Source organism: Myodes glareolus, chromosome 2, assembly GCF_982192425.1.
Source record: "Myodes glareolus chromosome 2, mMyoGla1.1, whole genome shotgun sequence".
NCBI classification, from domain to species: Eukaryota; Metazoa; Chordata; class Mammalia; order Rodentia; family Cricetidae; genus Myodes; species Myodes glareolus.
Window position 1 is genome coordinate 96,204,257 of NC_142027.1, and position 20,844 is coordinate 96,225,100.

Consider the following 20,844-nt stretch of genomic DNA (forward strand, 5'->3'; position numbering starts at 1 on the left):
AACTGCAGAGGCTGAGCCTTTGTGAACTGTGAAGTGTGATTCAGTGTCTTCATGGGTATGGTTTACAGGAAAGTACAACAAGTGGGATAAGGTGGATCCTGCGGAGCTATTCAGCCAAGCTCCAACAGAGAAAAAGGAAGCTAACCCCAAGCTGAACATGGTCAAGTTCCTGCAGGTATGTGAGGGAGTAGGAGCTCACCAAGGAGGCCCCTCCCAGCTCCCTATATCATAGGTGCCAACAGCTGTCTTGTTGCACCATTATTTGTGTCCTCATCTACATCTTAGTACCCAAGGCTTCTTGGTGGCAGCCCTGGACCCATCTTTCTACCCTTTCTGTGAGTACTCTCTGCTGGTCCACTATCTATACCTGATTCCCTGTCCCAGACATCCTTGTGACCAGTTTTGGAGAGCTTTTATAATGGCTCAGTAAAGGGTTTTCCCAATTTTAAAATAAATATGTACAGGCTGGAGAGATGGCTCAAAGGTTAAGAGCACTCTGCTCTTCAAGAGATCCTGAGTTCAATTCCCAGCAACCACATGGTAGCTCACAACCATCTATATCTTCTGGCTTGCAGGCATATATGCAGGCAGAACACTGTGCACATAATAAATAAATAAATCTTTTTTAAAAAAAGTAAATAAATATGTAGACACTATTTTTTAAAAAACTAAAAGTAAAGATAAATTTAAAGAAGAAAAAAGTATAACCACATGATCCAAAACAACCACTATTAATATTTCAGCTCATTGAATGTTTATTTAGGTCGGGGCATTAAGGTCATATTGTAGGAGAAAAAGAGGGTTAGTGAAAGTGAACAAGAAAAATAATGGGGTTGAATATAATCAAAGCATATATGTGTGTGTGTGTGTTTGTGTGTGTGTGTGTGTTTGAAAATATTAAAAATAAAACCTTCAATAAGTTTGCTTTAATCCTTTATTTCCCTCTGAAAATTAAGGAGCACATATGTTTTGTGGCCACATAATAAAAGTAAGTATTTTTAAATATCTATCATAGGGGCTAGAGAGATGGCTCAATGAGTAAGAACACTTGCTGCACAAACATGAGAACCTGAGTTTGGATCCCAGCACCCGTGGTGAGTGCTGTGGAGTGCAGAGGCAGAAGGATTACTGAGATTTGCTGGCCAACCACATACCTCCAGGGTTAGCAAGAAACCTTGTCTTAAGGGGATAAGACAAAATGGTAGAGCAAAATATCCAGAAACCTACTCTGTCCTTTGCCAGCAGGTTTATGTACCTGCACAGCCTTGCACATACACCACACCACATGCAGAAGTGTAGCTACAAATATTCTCTGTCCATTGGTGCCCCTGGGCCAAGTTTTCTCCACTGCCTGTTCCCAAAGCTGCTTAGAAAATAACCAGTGTGCGGCTTAATATTAATTACATACTCTTTGGCTCATTAGCTCACGCTGCTTATTAACTCACTCTTACATCTTTAATTAACCCATTTCTGTTAATTTGTGTATGGCCACAAGGCTGTGGCTTACCAGTAAGGTTCTGACATCTTTCTCTTTTGGCAGCTACATGGCGTCTGCCTGACTCTGCCTTCTTTATCTCTTCATTCAATTTAGTTTTCCTGCCTACCTATATTCTGCCCTGCCATAGGCCAAAGCCTTTATTAACCAATGGTAATAAGACATATTCACACCATACAGAGGGGAATCCCACATCATCTCCTCTTTTTTGTCTAAGTAAAAAAGAATGTTTTTAACTTTAACATAGTAAAATTACATATAACAAAACAGTTATCAAGCAAGAATTATAGAACAATATTTAGTCCATTTCCATTTGGCAAATTAAGAAAGATACTCTATCCTATCTTTGTAAGTCTAAAGTTCTATATCTAATTCATCTTCCATCACAACCAAAGAAAGCTATAATTATAACTATTTGTCTTCAACTCCATCAAAGACCCCAGAAGGACGTAATATTACCCAAGTAAACAGGAAATGTTTTGTAAGAAACTTCCAAAGTTTAGAATTAACAGAGACATCTTGCTGCCTGGACAGTCACCCAAAGTTCTTTTGTAACATTGAGGCATCCATCTTCAGCCTACAGGCCCATAGTATCTGACAGACTTTTCATTGAAGCAGGAAATTTGAAAGATTGTTTCACCTATATTGGCAGTTTATATCCTGCAGAATGTCTGGGAGCCTCTTTCTTGAAGCTGGAACCCTGAAGGACTGTCTCGTGTTTAGACAAGTTCAGCAGTCACTTTTCTGTGGGTCCTGCATGTCCAGTTTGTACAGCAGATCGTCTAGCAGTCCAGGCAAGAGCGGTTTCTTACCCACATGGCTAGCAAACTCGTAAGGAGCCTCTTTGATGCCTCCTGAAGTAATTGGCACTGCCAGAAGCAGACATGTCTCACTGTCGAGAAAAGTCTAAGTTCTTAAAACCTTTAAATGCCATATTCTGTAGATCTTTGAAGTGTTGAAGATTATCTTACTGAAATATGTCTCTGTACATCTAGAAAACCTAACTAGCATGACTACAAGTTTGACTATAATAAATGACTATCTATTAATCCATAATTTTTAATTATACATTACATTTTTAAATGAGCTGTATAAAAATAGTACCTTAAATAAGAGTAGAAATATACATATAACTAAATTGACCTTAAATTTATAGCAATATACCAAAGTCCATACCAATGTATTCATTTCTATATCACAGAAGGATTGATCATATTGTAATTATAATTTTTTGATCTAACAATATGATAGTTCTGAACCAAAATCTTTTCTGAGTTCTAAGATAGCCTCACTTCAGACAGCTCCTTGCTCATCCAGGCTTGGTCCTCCACCTGACTTCATCTCCTGTCCGAAAAGGGAATGCTACAGAGATGGTTGTCAATGTGTGATTTGTGACAGGTGGAGGGCAGAGGCTGTGACTACGTCGTGCTGTGGCTGGACTGTGACAAGGAAGGCGAGAACATTTGCTTTGAGGTGAGTGTGAGGAGCACTCTGGTTCCCTTTAGACCTTTTCCTCACCCTTCCTGACCTGAGTTTGTCACTATTCTTCAGGCTAGCATAGGGAGTATAGTGGCTTTAAAACAAAAGTCTTCTCCCACTCTCCGTTTCAGAAAATCTGTAGCTACTTTAAAATGCATAGACCTAAGGCTGGAGAGATGGCTCGGTGGTTAAGAGCTGCTCTTACAAAGGACCCAGGTTTACCCTCTGTAATTCCCAGTTCCAGAGCATCTGATGCCCTCTTTCTGACCTCCCAGGGTGCCAAGCATGCACATGGGGCACATACATACATATGGGCAAAACACTCATACACATAAAGTGAAATAATTATTTTTTTAATTCATAAACTAGATGGTTCCTCAGGTAAAGGCGCTTGCTACCAAGTCTGACAACCTGAATTCAGTTCCCAGAGCCCCACATAATAAGAGAAAGCCAACTCATGAAAGTTTTCCTCTAACCTCTATACTCACACCGTGTCACATAAACACACATACCAATATTAATATTTTGTTGTTGATATTATTATTATTGTCATCACTTTATATATATTTTTTAAAGCCCCATTCTGGGTCAGTACAAATTTCCTAGTTTTCAGTGTTTGCCTAGCTCCATGCCTGTATCAGACCTTTAGTTGCTGTAGTAATCTTCTTGGCAATCTCCTAATACATATGAGTGTTTTGTCTAGATGTGTGTGTATGTACTGTGTACAAGTCTGATGCCCTCAGAAATCAGTAAAGAGTATCAGATTTCCCAGAACTCGAGTTACTCGTGGTTGCAAACCTGAGTCCTCTGCAAGAGCAAGTGCTCTTAACCAAGGAGCCATCACTCCAGCCCCAGGCTCACCTCCCACCTTCACATGTCCTCTGCCCTACTTATCCTTGGGAGCCCTGCCTGTACAGGCTGGTGAAGGTTTTTGATGTGCCCTCTGTAATGACACTTTAATGCTGCTGGCTATGCCTGCTGTTCCTACTAGTGCCCCTCGTGCTGTGGCTCCATACAGGTCACCTCTGTGTCCTTATGTTCCAGCCCTCCCTGGCAATTGACATACTTAAATGCAGGAGATGGTTCCAGTAAAACAGGAATTCAGGGTACCCAGCATTCTCGTATAGCTCTCCTAGCAAACTTAATTCCATACTGTCCCTTCTCAGATACCTGCTTCTCTCCTTTCCCTGTCCACTCACAGGAGTACACCCTCTGGGGCTAGAAACAATAGCAGCTCATGGGTCCTGCTTTCCCTTCATGATGTCACTGCATGTCCCACCTTCTCTGGTGGCTTTCCTCCCTCTGTATAGCCTAAGCCTCAATTCCAGGGCCACATAGCTCCCACACACACATAAGGTCTGCGGTAACCTTCCCATTCTTACACATTTTCTCTTTTCCTTGTCTTCTCCTGTCATGTAAAAATTCTGCCTATCCATCTAAGCACCCCCTACTTCCAGAAAAGGGAAGGGGTTTGGAGTGTGAGGTCCTCTATGTGCTTGGCACTGGCACTCACTGGTTGGTTTGGATAAAAGCACAAGAGAAGTGAAAGAGGGTAGTGGCTGTGGGGCAACACTAAGAAAGGAACTGGGCTAATGGGGTGGGTGGATATCTTATCTGGAAGTGTATGCAAGCAGAGAGAGAGAGAGTCAGCCATGTGATAAGGGATTTGTGGGGAGTCAGAGTTGTCTAGAAGGACAAAGGGATATAGGGGGACCTAGGATGGGTGGGGAAAGATTAGCCCTGGAAAGGGCTAACCCTGCAGTGGGGCCAAACAGTGAAAGACAGGGATGTAGGAATTAATCACAGCCAGTGTTCTTCCTCCCAGGTTCTTGACGCCGTTCTGCCTGTCATGAATAATGCCCACAGTGGTGAGAAGACAGTGTTCCGGGCCAGGTTCAGTTCCATCACTGACACAGACATCTGTAGTGCCATGACCCGCCTGAGCGAGCCAGACCGCAATGAGGCACTCTCAGTAGATGCCCGCCAGGAACTAGACCTACGCATCGGCTGTGCTTTCACTAGGTGCTGTTTCCTACCACATGCACATAATGCCCCTTGAGCTAGGGTACTGTCTTGCCAAGGGCTTTCGGAGCCTGCATAAGCAACCAGAGATACCTTTTTAAAGAAAAAAACTCAATAAAATTACATATTTATCAGGTGCACATCACATAGGCCACAACTTCAGAAGCAGATTATTTGTGTGCATTCTATCCTCGCTCCATCCTATGCACACAGAATGAACATCCTGCTCTTTGACGCTTCCTGCTCTGTCACTTTTGCTGTCTTCTAAGTGAAGAGCATCCTCCTTGTGTGACCTCTCTAAGCAAAACGAGCAGATCCACAAGCTGGGTTTGCTTAGGATTTGTCTAGAATGAATTGCTGATCCGCCATTTTTATCTCTTCCCCAATCCTATAGGTTCCAAACAAAGTATTTCCAGGGAAAATATGGAGATTTAGACAGCTCTCTCATCTCCTTCGGACCATGTCAGACTCCTACTCTGGGATTCTGTGTGGAAAGACATGATAAAATCCAGTCCTTCAAACCAGAGACCTACTGGGTGCTACAGGCCAAGGTTCTCCTCCCTTCTATTCGTGTTGTGTTGTAGGTTTGAGGTGTGAACTCTGAGAGTTTTCCTGGTCAGCATCAGCACTTCATTAACTCCAGGCTGAGTCCACAAGTGTGGGTTACAGTACCAAACAGTTGTTGGTCCCAGTGCCCAGGAGGAAGAGGCGCCAGCTTTCATGGGGACAGCAGGCTGGACTGAACCTAGATGCATTAAATTTGGATAAGTAGGAGTGAGTTCCCTCTGGGGGTGTGAGGTGAGGTCAGCCATTCAGCTGGTGTCTGCAGTGGGGAAGTCCAAGCATAGGATGAAGACTGTGCTTTCAAACTTCCCTCCTAAAGCATAACAGAGGTTTAAAACAGTACAGAGTTCTGGTTACCTCCAGGGCTGGGGACTGTGTGGGGATGGGAGAGGCACAGCTCTGTTAAGGGTCCACCAGACTAGGACTGTCTGGTGCTCAGTGGATGAGAAGAGTGGGGTATCAGCTTTGGATCCACAGTCCAACAATGAGACATCAGAGCTAGACCATTTTGCCTGTGGACAAAACCAGCCTCCTCTGCCTTGGTTTTCTTCCCTGCAGTGTGCTTTCCTTTTGTCTCTCCTACAGGTTCATACCAATAAAGAGGAGTCTCTCCTTTTGGACTGGGACCGCGTTAGAGTGTTCGACCGGGAAATTGCGCAGATGTTTTTAAACATGACAAAGTCAGAGAAAGAAGCTCAGGTATTCTTTCTCTGTCCACATTTGTCTTGAATGGGCAGGCCCTAGAAACCTGTGATCAGAAGAATCACTGTGACGCTGGGCCATGCCTTTCTGCCTTTTGTGAAATGCAGATGGCTTCTGGACAAATGTCACACGTACGTTCCTAACATTCTTCTGCCAGTGCAGCAGCTGTGAAGTACTGCCTCAGGTGCTGTCCACACCTAAGACACTCCAGGGCCATTTCTGCTGTCTCTTCCCCCACTCCCAGGTGCCAGGTCTCCTCTGGCTGGACTCCATTTCACACAGATGTTTCTTTTCTACAGTATCCAAAGCTACCAGCTGCAGACAGACATTTATACACATTGGTGGGCTTGCCTGAAGTCACACATCTAGAAGGATATAGGTCTGAGATCTCATATTCAATCAATTTTCACACTTGAGTGGTAGTATTTCTTACTCGGGGCTTTTTTATATCAGAGGGGTCTGCTTTTTGGTGCTTGGAAAGGTGGTGCTGCTCAGCAAAGACTGCGCAGGCTGGAGCAGGTCCTACAGCTCCACAGCTGATCATCACTGAGCCACTTCAGGCCTCCTCCGGTCACATTCTAATTCCGTTTCTCAAGCCTTGTTTTGATGCCATTCTGCTCAGGCTCTGCTGTTCCATGGTGGTGATGTCAGGACCCACCCTCAGGAACCCTAACCTCCAGTGCCACATGCACACAAATATCCTCAGTGTCAGCACCTGTAATTGTTGGTCTGGAATCCAGAATGTGTTACCTGTCCAGTCTGTGTGAGCTTGGTAAAGGCAAGAGACTGGCTGCTTTGTTTGGATTATTTTCACAGTAGGCAAAACAAAGAGTCAACTTTTCTATGGGTATGTTACCCCATAGTGAAAAGTAATAGCTCACCAGACAAACAGGGCCCATAGATAATTTCAAAATGGTTATCATTGAGCAAATGGGAGATTTAGCATAGAAATCATGACTTGCAGCTTCCTTTAAAAAATAGGAAGGTTTTGCAATGCTAGGGGCCCAGTTGACAGCACTCACAAACAGCCAGCAGCAGCCATTTCCCTTCCACACCCCACAGGCTACTCTGGGGCTCGGCCTATGCTGACTTTGGTGGGATTTACATCTGCAGCCCCTTCCCCATTCCTCCACATTTTCTTCTTCAAGGAAAACAGAATGTGTGTTTCTTATTTCTCCTCTCCCCTTGCTTTCTTGATTTAAATACTCAGTTCAGTTGTCAGACTGCTGGGGGAAGTGAATTTCAGAAACAGACCAAATTAATTAGTTTAGACTTTTGTCCACACATTTTAATTCTCTTATGGCTTCTTCATCTTGCCAAATGTTCCTCCATCTGTCCTGTCCTCAGGTGGAGGCTACAAGCAGAAAAGAAAAGGCCAAGCAGAGACCACTTGCTCTAAACACAGTGGAGATGCTGCGTGTGGCCAGCTCAGCTCTGGGTATGTAGAAGCATTTCCCTAAAGCTCCCCAAAGACATCTCTAGACCAGCATAGGGCAGAGCCAGTATCTTAACCCATACCAAGCACCTCTTATGATATGATGTTTGAAGCTTTGGGGATGGGATCTTAAGTCTCATGTGAGTTTCCTTTCTCCGTAAGTCCTAGAGTAGGACTTCTGTAAGCACTGCTTCCATAGGTATCACAAGAGTTAAGTTGAAAAATCGGTGGTCTTTGACAGTTGTATCCTAAAGCACTGTCTTGGCAGAGCTCCCAGGGCAGAGAGCAATAGGACAAGCTCTCTTAGAGTACAGAAGCCTGGGGGCACAGAACTGAGGTGTGTTCAGCTACCCAGAGGTCAGAGTTCAGACTGTGTCATCAGCGCCACTATGAGCACTGTAAATTGGTACCATGGAGCAGTAAGCAGTGTTTCCCATTGGGCCCATCTTTGCAGACAGGCTGTGTCCCAAGTACCCATCCAGCCATTACCTCTGAGCCCTGGCAATACCCACTAAGAGCTCTTTGCCCTCTTAGGAGGTGCTGGCCTATTTGGGGGAAAACAAGAATGCCCAAGCCTGTGGGTGAGTTCCAGACCTCTGAGCCTCCTGTATTTTGGCAGGTATGGGACCGCAGCATGCCATGCAAATAGCTGAGAGGCTGTACACCCAGGGCTACATCAGCTACCCACGGACAGAGACCACCCACTATCCCGAGAACTTTGACCTGAAGGGCTCTCTGCGACAGCAAGCCAACCACCCTTACTGGGCAGACTTGGTGAGTGGAGTGGGCCTTGCCCTGCATAGCCCATTAGCTGTGGCCTCTGGACAGGCTTTGACCAAATCCAAGACCAGTGGGAAGCAGTCAGCCTGGCTTGACTCTGCTTTGCCTTCCGTCCCTTAGGTAAAGCAGTTGTTAGCCGAAGGCATCAATCGCCCACGGAAAGGCCATGATGCTGGCGACCATCCTCCCATCACACCTATGAAGTCAGCTACAGAGGCTGAATTAGGTATTGGGTACTCCTCTTCCCAGCGTCCTTACACTCCTCAAGCTTCCAGGGTGGGAAGGGCAAGCTGCTGCAGGCACATGGCACCAGTGGACAGGGCCAGGCCTTTTATCAGTACAGCTCTTCCTCAGCCTGTCACTGGCTTAGTGAAGCTCTCATCACCAAGCACCTAAGACAGAAGTGAAGTGATTGTAGCTGCTTGGGGAGAAGCCAGTATACAGACAGCCTTGTATTAGGGAATGAGGCAGAGTAGCAGAGCTCAGAGGTAGACTGTACCTCCTACCTAGCCTAAGGCTGTTCTGATGACTCTGTTCCAAAACAATGCCTGTAGAGAAGGGAGAGCAGTCTACTGGAAACATAGTAATTGGGTCACCCAGGCAGCAGGGGCAGCTTCCTTTGCTGTATTTACTCCTCCGTTCAGACTTTGAGGCTGGGAATAAGACTTAAGACATGGCTTTTGCCTAATATGTGCTTATGGCCCTACGTTCAATCCCTGACATCATAAATATGCATACATCCTTGGTACCCATGCCAAGACCCTGTTGTTAGTCCAGGGCACCTGGTAACACTCAGTCTTCACAGGGGGTGATGCATGGCGACTGTACGAGTATATCACCAGACACTTCATTGCCACAGTCAGCCATGACTGCAAGTATCTGCAGAGCACCATCTCCTTCAGAATTGGACCTGAAAAATTTACATGCTCGGGAAAGACAGTCATCTCCCCAGGTAAAATGGCAGGTCCTGGGGTCCCTTTCTTCTCATCTCCACAGACACATGGGATCCCTGATGGGAGGCCCAGGTGGGGACCTCAAATGGCAGTGGTATCTCTCTAGGCTTCACAGAGATCATGCCTTGGCAGAGCGTGCCCCTGGAAGAAAGTCTGCCCACATGCCAGAAAGGTGACACCTTCACTGTGGGTGAGGTGAAGATGCTAGAGAAGCAGACGAACCCACCAGACTATCTGACTGAGGCTGAGCTCATCACACTCATGGAGAAGCACGGTATCGGTGGGTACCCAGATCTAGGGTTTCCATTCCCAGGGCCTGGGCCAAGAGGTGATGCTAGTAAGCCTGTCCATGATCCATATGCATCTGGCTCAGCGTGTGGTCACAGGTGCCCAGTATATGACCCATGGCTCCAGGCTGACTCTGAGTAAAGCTGTTTACAAGGCCTTTACATCTGGACCTGGCCTTCCATATGAAGACTGTGATACAGCCTTGTGCACCATGGGACCGGTACACACTGACAAGTCAAGTGCCCACCAGACTCAAGGTTAGCCCAGGATTCTGAAGGATTCCTGAAAGAGATCAGCAGCATCCCCAAAACACACAACTAACTGGGCAGGCTTACCCTAGAATTCTGGTCTGGGTCTGCTTCTCCCCAGGGCCTAGGTGCCTGAAGTAACCTGAGAGTAAGCTCAGCCTGCAGCGAGTTCCCATTGATGGCATAGCAAAATGCTAAGAACCTTTTCCACATCCTTGACTTCTAATAGCCACATGTGAGACTGTTCTGGACCCAAGGACCAACATACACTTCAGTGAACAGAGTTCTTATGTGAACTTCTGAACAGGAAAGTGAGTGAGGGCGGTGCTGTTGAACAAGGTCCATGGGCAAAAAGGCTTCCCTACCTGGGCATACTGACTCATCTGTAATCCTAGCACTTAGGAAACTGAGAAAGAGTGCCACAAGTTCAAAGGTAGCTGAGGCTGTGGAGTGAGACTCTGTCTTCTTCTTCTTTTTTTTTTTTTTTAAAGAAAAAAAGAATCTGGATATAACAACCATCCAGGAACTCTTGCAGGTGCAAACTGCCATGATTGGGGCCAAGACCTACCCTTACCTATGAGCCATGGAACCTCTGAAGACTCCCTAACTCCCAGTGCCAGTATATCCCCTGTAAAACTTGCTCATAGTACCCTATGCCAACACTAGGAAGTGTGCAGTCAGTGTTAAGTTCCATTTTCATATCCTCTGCCCAGCAACAGCAGAATGCCTCACCTTCCACCTCTCAATCAAGAAACTTCTGCAAGGTGAAATAAGCTGCATCCCTGGAGTAGGAAGCATGCCTTGGGTGTTGCCCTGGTTCAGCAGTAGCTTTATAAACTCTGTTTGGGAGAAGCTGGACCCTGACATCTAGAGGGCATAGGTAGAAAAGGCCAAGTTGTATTTAATGGTTTCAGGAAATGTCCTCTGACTCTGTTAACAGCCCTGAGCCTCTGTCTTCTAACTACAAAACTAAAATAAACACCAGTGAAGGCTGTCCTTGGGTTCACAGCTGTGCCAGCACAGTGCAGAGACAGCCCTGCTCTGTCTTGGGAACCTTTCTGCATCATGGCTTCTGGCAGCCATACAGGAGACAGCAGCCTGGACCCAGTGAGCAAAATAAGCTTCAGTTTGTGACATGATGCTCCTTCCATGATGTCTGGGAGGGTCCGAAAAACAGGGTTCCTCTGACAGGTGGATGAAACTAGAGTGCATAGTCCAGAGCATCTGTTGGGGCAGGCTGAGGAATACCCAGAGCCATGCTGTGCATTCCAGGGACTGATGCCAGTATCCCTGTGCACATCAACAACATCTGCCAGCGCAACTATGTCACTGTGGAAAGTGGCCGCCGGCTCAAGCCCACCAACCTTGGCATCGTCCTGGTACATGGTTACTACAAGATTGGTGAGTCTAGGCTCCTCCCTGTGCTGTGGCTCTGCTGACTTCCTGCAGTGGCCCTGTACTCCTCATCCATTTCCCCAGTCCCTACAACATCTTTGCAGTGGGGATTTGATGAATGAACAGATTATAATGGGTCCAACAGAGTTCTTCTGCAAACCAAACCTGTGTTCTTCACTAAGATACCCACCAGGCTGCCCACTAAAGTGTGCCCCCAGTTCTTTGGGAAATGGAAGAATGCACCACAGACCTGGCCATTCTGCACAGAAAAGTCTGATGGCAATAGGAGCTACCCTTGATGCCTTTCCACTCTGTAGACAAACAGTCCAAGGGGAACCCAGGAAGACTGGGTCAAGCAAGACAGCAGGTCTTGCCTGCCTATTGCAGTGGCAGGTCCCAGGTGCCAATGTCCACAACAGCATCTACTCATTGGCTTATAGATGCAGAGCTGGTACTCCCCACCATCCGCAGTGCAGTGGAGAAGCAGTTGAATCTGATTGCCCAGGGCAAAGCTGACTACCACCAGGTCCTGGGCCACACCCTGGATATCTTCAAGAGAAAGTTCCACTATTTTGTTGATTCTATTGCTGGTAAGTCTTGCCTCTCCCCTGCCCCTCATCAGCAGCCATTCCAATAGGATAGAGCCTCCTGAGGCTCACTGCCAACTCTGGGCTCTAAGGTGCTGCGGGTCACAGCAATAATGTCTCCTCATTGGTTGTTGTCTGGAGCAGGTTAATTAAAGTCTACATCAGGGATACACAAAGCTGATGAACAGGGCTACAGCTCCATAGTCTATCACTGACAGTCACCCTTGGACCATTGACCATGTATGCTGGCCTAGAGAGGCCAGCTGTAGTTTACCTAGTTCCGCTAACTCACCTGTTGGAGGGAGGGCTGCCGAAGACCAAGAGAGACATTACTCCTGTGCTCTATTTGTTCTCAGGCATGGATGAGTTGATGGAGGTATCCTTTTCACCCCTGGCTGCCACGGGCAAGCCCCTCTCACGTTGTGGGAAGTGCCATCGATTTATGAAGTATATCCAGGTATGTGCAGCTTGAAGGACCACAGCCACTTCTGCCCACAGTATTCCTGCACAGGCATCAGCTCAAGCTCTGCTTTGTCATTAGTCATGCAGAAATAATGTTCACTGCCTCCATTGTCACACAGAATGACTAAAAGGCCTGAATTAGCACCAGCAGCAACATAAACCACAGGCTACATACACAGTGACCATTCACTCTTGCCACTATTTCGCTTTCCCTGAGATGGGATTTCCTTGTGTAGCCCTGGCTGTTCTGGTACTTGCTCTGTAGACCAGGCTGGCCTCAAACTCACAGATCCACCTGCCTCTGCCGCCTAAGTGCTGGGATTAAAGACATGCGCGCGCCACAACCACCCACTGCCATCATTTCTCTTGCTCATGAATATCGTTAACATTCCGGGGCTTTACATTTTCTCTCTCTCTCTCTCTCTCTCTCTCTCTCTCTCTCTCTCTCTCTCTGTGTGTGTGTGTGTGTGTGTGTACATGTGGAGGTTAGAGAATGACTTGTAGAAGTCAGTTCTCTCTTTCCATCAAATGGCTTCTAGGTATTGAACTCAGGCTTAACATCCAGCACCTTTATCTGATGAACCATCCACCAGCCCCTTGCTGGGTCTTTAGAATCCATGCCTTTGAGAGGGAGTTAGGAAAGGGGAGGTGTGTCACGGGGCTCACTCCAGTAGTTGAGAGGTCCTTGCCTGACACCGAACTGTACAATCGATGTATCTGTTAGGTATTCCACATTTCCTATCCAGTGTTGTGAAGTGGAGGGATAGGGAAGAGAGTCAGACCCAACAGCACTCATCCCCTCTTACTGTCCCATCCCATAGGCCAAGCCAAGCCGCCTACACTGCTCCCACTGTGACGAGACCTATACCCTCCCCCAGAATGGTACCATCAAGCTCTACAAGGAGCTGCGGTGCCCATTGGATGACTTTGAACTGGTCCTGTGGTCCTCAGGCTCCCGGGGCAAGAGCTACCCACTATGTCCCTACTGCTATAACCACCCACCCTTCCGAGACATGAAGAAAGGTGAGTATGCCCCATGACTGTTCCCAGCTTTATACTTACCAGACTCCCATGAGTCCCTTACCCATCCTTCCTTACTTATACCCACTAATACTGAGTCAGGAGATACTTGTGCCACAGCTCTGGCACTGGCCAGCCTGTCTGCCCTGGGTATGTCTGGGTCATAATTGAGCAAGTAATTGGCTTAGGATCTGGGCAGGGAGCAAACTCTGCCCCAGGGCCTGAGCTAAGTAAGAGGCAGGCAGCCTCAGATAGTGACACCTGACAAACAAAGCCCCCTAGGCTCTCAGACACTACTGTTGTCCTCCTTTGCACTCTTTGCTGGAATAAAAGAGAGCATGTATCCAGACTAAGCAGAGCATGCCACCAGAGGGGCTCACTGTCCAGCACACTTACCCACTCTCCAGTGGTACCATCCCGTCTCAAACTGGGAGCCAGCATCTTTGTACATGGCTTTTATCAGAAATCCTCAGGGTCTCAGTCTGCTTTCATGCTGCCAAGATAATAAGGCTCTCTTCCTCCCCACAAGTGGCTTAGATAAGTACCAGGTGATTGGAGGGCAAACTAGAACAGTCATTAGTATAAGCTTCAGAAGCAAAATGAGGATTTAGGGGTCCAATGGAATCCTCAGCGTTGAGGACTGAACATTTTTAAATAGGCAGAAACTAGATTGATAATACTTAGAACTCAGGCCAGTATGAACAAGATGCCCCCAAAGCAGGTTAAGAGTGCTGCTTTGTTCTAGAACAGGATCCAGCCATCTGACATTGAAGGGAGCCAGAGATGAGGGAGCCAGGGCAGGTTTAGGTTACTGGACTCTTCTCCCCTCAGGCATGGGCTGCAATGAATGCACACACCCTACCTGCCAGCACTCACTGAGCATGCTGGGCATTGGCCAGTGTGTGGAGTGTGAGAATGGAGTCCTGGTTCTGGACCCCACCTCCGGTCCCAAGTGGAAGGTGGCCTGCAATACATGCAATGTGGTGGCACACTGCTTTGAAAATGCTCACCGAGTCCGGGTATCAGCTGACACCTGCAACACCTGCGAGGCCGCCTTGCTTGATGTAGACTTCAACAAAGTCAAGTCTCCCCTTCCTGGCAACGAGACACAGCACACAGGCTGCATCTTCTGCGACCCCGTCTTCCAGGAGCTGGTGGAGCTGAAGCATGCAGCCTCCTGCCACCCCATGCACCGAGGTGGTCCTGGAAGGAGGCAGGGTCGTGGGCGTGCCCGGGGCCGGAGACCTCCAGGAAAACCCAACCCCAGGCGGCCAAAAGACAAGATGTCAGCCCTGGCTGCTTACTTTGTATGACAACCCATCTTCCCTCACTCGAGCTCAGTGTAGACACATCATGGTGGTTGCCTTTGAGCCACTGAAACTATTAAAATGCTTTTTATTTTGTATTCTCCGGAGCAAAAAGCCTGGGGCCTTTTACTGGTGAAAGGAGGGGGAGCTATATCTATGGAAACCTGTGAGATTCTCTTTTACCCTCTATTCTTTAAAGTTTAAAGTGTACCCTACTCTGGCCACACCATGCAGTGCCAGCAAGAACACCATCACACCTGATGGGAGCAATCAGTCGTAGCTCATACCAAGTATGTACATGTACAGTGGTGTAGCTGTGTACAACACAAGCAGTAGGCACTCTAAGGTTAGCAGGAAGATGGGCATCAGCAGCCCAGAGAAGTCTTGATGAGCCAGGTGAAATATTCAGCCTGGTTTCTAATCCTTTGCTCACTGCCTATAGCCTAGCTTCCTGATCCCTAACCCATGTTGTTATGGCCACCACTCAGAAACTTCAAGTTTGGCATGTAGAGCCTGTGTGTGACTCTGGTAATGGTGTGGGTCTGTTTTGAATCCTGTTCTCATCATGAGTCTGTATTGCCTCAGGCGCTGGGTACCCCATTAAAGCTGGTCAGATGTCAAGTCCAAAAAATACTCTGTAAGCCAACCAGACTGTAGTAGGTAGGTGTAGCTATAGGGCACCTTTCTGACCGTAACCCCTTCCTGTGTCCCCTTCTCCACCCATTTCACCTGTTTTAGTTGTGATAGAAACTGAGTGCCCTCTGGCCATGCCTAGCAGGGGCTCAGCAAGCCAGCCGCCCTAGAATGCGTGGTTGGGAGGTGGCCGACAGCACTCCTCATAGGAGCCCTTCCTCTGCAGCAGGTTCCCAGTCACACAGGGCAGGTAGACTCATGAGAAAGCCAGAAGACACCTAGTTAGTTGTTCATGTAGCAGTCGGTCCACATAGCCCACCAGGATGTCCCACCTGATCCCTGACAACCAAGGAAGATCATACAACAGAAGAGGTAATACCTTGGGAAAGCTGCCCGGAGACTGGACAGGAAGCTGCATAGAAGTTGCTGGAATGTGTCCCAGGAATAAAAGTTGTAAGAAAAAAAGAATACTCAGAACCTGTCCTCTCCATTCCAGTCATAATCTAGGACCTTAATAAGGCCACATGTCTAGCACAAGGCTGTGTCTCTGCTGTTCAGCCCATTTGGTCCAATTCTGTCCTGAATAGACTGCAGGAAGGCAGCTCAGTTATGTGGTTAGTTTGGGCTTAGGGAAAAGACTGTCCTATAGGCCATAAGCCCAGACTACTGTATAAAACTCTACAGTGAGGTTTTAACCATAGGGGCTTCTTAATGTATCCTGTAGTTTTCCCCTGAAATTGTCCCTTTTGTGTGGAACTGCCCTGTAAACCTGATCCCTCACCTTTCATCCTCAGCAGTGTCCAGCCTCTTAGCCTTGCCAGCCTGCCAGCTGGGAACAGTTAGGACGAGGGGTGAGTCGTGTTCTAAGCCTAAATGCCTTTGGAGCAGCTGTGTTTCTGGCATCAGCTCTTCTGCTCTGCAAGCTGATGAGGTCAGAGCTGCCAGGTGACCTGTGTTGAATGAGGCAAGCGAGATCTCAAACTGGCCCTCCTTGTCTTTACTTGTCCCCCACTGTCATTGCAGATACCATTTCTGTTACCTTGGGTTTGCAGTGCACGCTGACATGAGGAAGTCTGTTTCCTTAAATGCAGCACCCTCCCAGCACTGTAGAAGTGCCATGGACCTACCTATACATCATTCCTTCCTATCCATATGAGAACAATCAGTACCCAAGAGGGAGCCAGCCACCTATCACTGAGAGTTTTTAAAGCCAGAGTGTGATGTGTCTGGTGAGATGGGCTGATGTGACAGGGAGGTTGTCGCCACCTGCAGAATGCTCAGAGCAGGCTTCTGGAAAAGACTTTAAGGAAGCAGGGAGAGAGACATGACCGGGAGATCTGGGACCTGCTGGCGTTACCCTACAGCTTGGGTGTCCTTGCTGGAGAAGCACAGGTTTGGGCTAAACTAGTTGGTATAGCTAACGAGTAAAAGCTGTAAGCTTCGGTAAAAGGGAAGACATTAACTACGTTGGAAGCAGGACAAAAGGAATGTTGTGGGTATGTCCTTGACCTAGAGCCTAACGAGGTAAGTTCCTAGTGCCTACCTTGGCTGTCACCTCTGAGCCATCGTCCTCAGTGGTCTCAAACCTTGCTCAGATTGAATGAAGCACTACTGTACTTGCACGGTGACAGTCTCCCCATGCACACCCACCCACCCCTGGTACCCACACCATGGAGGTGATTCCTTTCGAAGCAGTCATCCATTCGTTCCCTGAAGCCTTCCAGTCTAGGATTCCCTGAGACCTTAGTTCCCTGAGTCAGTGTGTTCTGATGCTATGTACTTGTTAGCGCAGTTCTGAGGGGTAAACAAATTGTTACAAAATTATAAGCCTCTCACAACAGATTAATTTGCAGAATTTCTTTTGTAATGTCACTTGAAACCAACCTTGTTTTTTTGTTTGTTGAGACAGGGTTTCTCTCTGTAGACCAGGCTGACCCCAGACTCACCAAGCTCCACATGCCTCAGGCTCCCAAGTGCTGGGTTTAAAGGTGTGTGCCACCACCACCTAACCGCCATGCTTGTCTTTAAGGCTGCCTTTACTACCCAATGTAGTAAGCGAGTGTTTTCATTTCCTGTTTGATAGCCCTGGCCTCAGGCTACTGGCTACTTATCTCACAGGCAGTCCTGCTGAGGCACAAAGGGTCAGAGACCCTGACCACATGGATCATGGGCCAATGGGCAGGACTGCAGTGAAACCTGAAAAGGTGCTTCCACACTGCACACAGTATTATACACATCCGCTGGTATCAAATGAATGTTTTCTTTAACCTAAAGGTTTTTATTTCCTTTTGATTTTCAAAGAAAACATTCCCATGACCCTCTCATTTAAAAATAAAAGGTAAACACGTAACCTAGAAGACTGTGCCTCTTGTCTCTGATGAGTGGCCAGTCCTAGGCAGTATGTAGCCACATCCCTGCCCTGTGACTAATCACCACACAAGTTGTTTAGGTTCTGAGCTTTGTGAAGCAAGGGGGGCTTTCTGCCTACTCAAGACAGAGAAGTGAAGCAACTCGCGAATGGGGCGCATCTCCTCCCAAGAACAAGAGGGCCAAGAGGCCGCCAGGGGGCAGCAGGGGCCCGCCTGAGGCCTGACTGCGCTTGCGCAGAGCCTGCGGCGCCCCTGGACGGGAAGTAGGCGGGGCCGACCCAGAGCAGCTCGTGGGGAGCACTGCGGCAAGCTGGCAGGTGAGGCCCGCGGGGTGCTAGGGATGAAGGGCAAGGGTGGAAGACTCGGACTATGCTAACGGTCAGGTGGGGCATGAGGTGCATGAGGGTGAAATGAGACTGAGGACGAAATGGAGAGACGAGAAAGCACTAAGGCCAAGACGGGTTTCGGGTGCCTGAACCCGAGAGACATGGGGTTAGCAGTGAGCAAAAGAGCGGGGCAAGCAGCCTGGACCCTGCGGAACAGAGGCAAAGCATGGGGACCTAAGGACACAACTGGGAATCCATTGACCCTATGGGGTGTGACTGGAACCGAGGTTCAGGAGGGGGCTGAGCTGTGAGACTAAACAGTACCAAAGGGTGACAGTCCTCCGTTTTCTAGGATCTCTCAACCCCCACCCCAGCCCAAACATAAGGGCCAGAGGCCCACGGCCTGCCCTCAGCCCTCCCAGAGAAGGCCCCCTCTGGGACCACATTTTCATCCTGAATGCCTGGCGCCCCGTGGCTCCCCTGCGTGTGTTTAAAGCTGGTGTTTTAGTTAACGCCTGGCTTGCAGGCTGGGACTGAACCCGGTTAGATAGATTGCGGTAGAGCCTAGGTCATGAGAGCCTGGGGCCCCACCTTTACAACTATGTGGTCTCAGGCTGGCCCCTAAGCAAAGGCACCAGGCTGTAGGAATTTCTGCACAGAGACTAACATCTAGGGAAGGCCCAGCGGAAGGCGGTGGTCTCCTCCACCAAGGCCTTCTACTTGGAGGTTCCTTAGTAACAGATGTCTTCACAGTATGCCCTGGAACAAGTTCTGTGAACTGTACCCACCTGAGGAACTGAACGCGAGCCCGTCTCTACCTCACGGACTCCATACCCATATCCCTCCCATAGTCAAAATTTTCTCTCTGCAACCATCCGGTGGAAGTGGCCCAGTCACTGTGCATCAGAGCCCTCAACTGAGTCTTGCCTTGGTCATATCTCTCGTTTGTGACCCTAGAGTAGTACTTTCCCCCAGCTCTTGTTTTTCTCAGCTGCAGTGTGTCCTGATGACATGCACAGTTCTGAGAGGTAGACAGAACAAACAGTTGTTTTAAAAGCCATAAACCTTGCACAACAGATTAATTTTTAGAAGCCCTTTGTGATGTCACCTGGAGCCAACCTTGTCTTAAAGGCTGTCTTTGCTATCGGTGTGCTAAGGGAATGTTATTGTTTCCTGTCTGATAGCTCCAGGCTTCAGGCTGCATATTCCATGGCTATTCAGTTTTGCTGAGCTCTGATCCATTGAAAAAATACCAACCCTTTAAAAAGAAAAATGGCTGCATAGTAAAATGGCTATCCTTGTTGTGGCTAAATGACCCATTAAAGATGGATAAAGTGGGGGGGATGGCAGAATGGCCTGTTAAAGATAGCTAAAGTGGCGGGGGGGGGGGGATGGACATGGCTGGGGTAGAGAGCATCCTGAGCTTGCACAGGATTCCAGGTTGAATCTCCAGCACCACAGAGAAAAAAAAAATATTCTTAAAGTGTTTTTCTGTGTCCTTTTGAGTTTTTTAATACTTTGGGGTATGCCCCATAGGAATAAAAAAAACTGGGAAAGGGTAACCCCTGACTTCCAAGGGGAAGAAAGGAAACACAAAAAGGACCTGCAGAGTCAAGACAAAGGGAGTGTTCCAGAACCTATGAGCATGATGGGACTGACTCCATACACACAAAGGATGGGAAAGTTGAACACGAAGCCTCTTGGGGTCTTCCCTTTCATTCACCTTTCTCCTTGTCTACTGCATCATCTCCAAGTCTCTTAGTTTGCAAGTGGCAGCAGAGAGCTTGTCATCTCTCATTCCCTTAAGCTGAGTTGTTCTGCTTGATCATACGTCTGTAGCTTGGCCTGACTTGGATTTTGCTATGTAGACCAGAATGGCCTCAAACTTGAGACAACCCTCTTGCCTCTGCCTCCTGAATGCTGGGATTACAGTCATGTGTCACCACCAGCCTATAGCTTCTTTTTGTGTCTCTCTTTAAAACAAATTAGCTCTTTATTGCCGCCTCTGAAAGAAGAAGGAGAAGTTGTGTTTTGTTTGCTTATCACTTGTATCAACTACTTTTCTTGTTGCAGAAGAATACTGGACAGAAGGGATTTCTGGAATGAAGGGTTTACTTTGGTTTTCAGTTTGAAGGAATACAGTCCATGAAGGCACTGTAACCTTGAAGAGGCAGCTGGTTACATTGAGTCCACAGTGAGGAAACAAGAGATGGATGCTGGGCTCAGCTAGTATACTTGATTTATTTAGTATAGGACCCCAGCCGATAGAATGTTGCCACCCACGGTTGCAGTTGGCCTCACTTCAGAGACTCCCAAACAGACCCGACTTGTCTTTTCAGTAATGGAACCCCTCTCGCATCGACTTCTCTTTTTGGGTTTTGTTTAGTTTTGTGTTATTTGAGACGGTCTCCTGTATCCCAGGTTGACCTGTGGCTCTGCATGTAACCCAAGATGGTCTTGAATTCTGATCCTCATGCCCCTACCTTTTCAGTGCAGGATCAGGATCACAAGTGCCCACCTCCACACCCAGTTTATGTTGTGCTGGGGTTTGAACCCAGGGCTCTGTGCATGCCAAGTAAGCAGTCTACCAACTGAAATGCCTCTCCATTCCCTCTTTGTGTTTTCTCCTTTTTTTTAATTTTTTAATTTTTTTATTTTTATTTTTATTTTTTTTTTTGGTACTAGAAACTTTGTTACAAGTGAGGACAGCCTTGCTGCCACTGTGCTTTGAGTTGTCCTGGCTTCCTCAGCCCTGTTTCACACCTCAGCCCTCCCTCAC

General features: G+C 47.6%; 2 protein-coding genes across 7 annotated transcripts in view; both read left to right on the forward strand.

Moving 5' to 3' along the window:
- Top3b (DNA topoisomerase III beta) overlaps window positions 1–14,835 on the forward strand; it is a 28,465-nt gene extending 13,630 nt beyond the window's left edge. For 3 of the 6 annotated variants that reach the window (XM_048452411.3, XM_048452410.3, XM_085684627.2), the window contains exons 4-18: window positions 69–175; window positions 2,894–2,968; window positions 4,800–4,996; window positions 5,391–5,547; window positions 6,146–6,259; window positions 7,610–7,700; window positions 8,317–8,471; window positions 8,598–8,703; window positions 9,283–9,429; window positions 9,537–9,710; window positions 11,239–11,367; window positions 11,802–11,951; window positions 12,305–12,405; window positions 13,232–13,433; window positions 14,262–14,835. In XM_048452411.3, the coding sequence (XP_048308368.3) occupies window positions 69–175; window positions 2,894–2,968; window positions 4,800–4,996; window positions 5,391–5,547; window positions 6,146–6,259; window positions 7,610–7,700; window positions 8,317–8,471; window positions 8,598–8,703; window positions 9,283–9,429; window positions 9,537–9,710; window positions 11,239–11,367; window positions 11,802–11,951; window positions 12,305–12,405; window positions 13,232–13,433; window positions 14,262–14,743 (2,387 nt within the window). In that variant the 3' untranslated portion in view covers window positions 14,744–14,835. The remainder of the gene's footprint in view (window positions 1–68; window positions 176–2,893; window positions 2,969–4,799; window positions 4,997–5,390; window positions 5,548–6,145; window positions 6,260–7,609; window positions 7,701–8,316; window positions 8,472–8,597; window positions 8,704–9,282; window positions 9,430–9,536; window positions 9,711–11,238; window positions 11,368–11,801; window positions 11,952–12,304; window positions 12,406–13,231; window positions 13,434–14,261) is intronic. The other 3 variants (XM_048452414.3, XM_048452413.3, XM_048452416.3) reach the window with 3 other exon arrangements.
- A 3,138-nt stretch (window positions 14,836–17,973) lies between these two features.
- Ppm1f (protein phosphatase, Mg2+/Mn2+ dependent 1F) overlaps window positions 17,974–20,844 on the forward strand; it is a 28,705-nt gene continuing 25,834 nt past the window's right edge. Inside the window, exon 1 of the mRNA XM_048452409.3 lies at window positions 17,974–18,056. The gene's annotated coding sequence lies outside the window, so the exon portion shown is untranslated. The remainder of the gene's footprint in view (window positions 18,057–20,844) is intronic.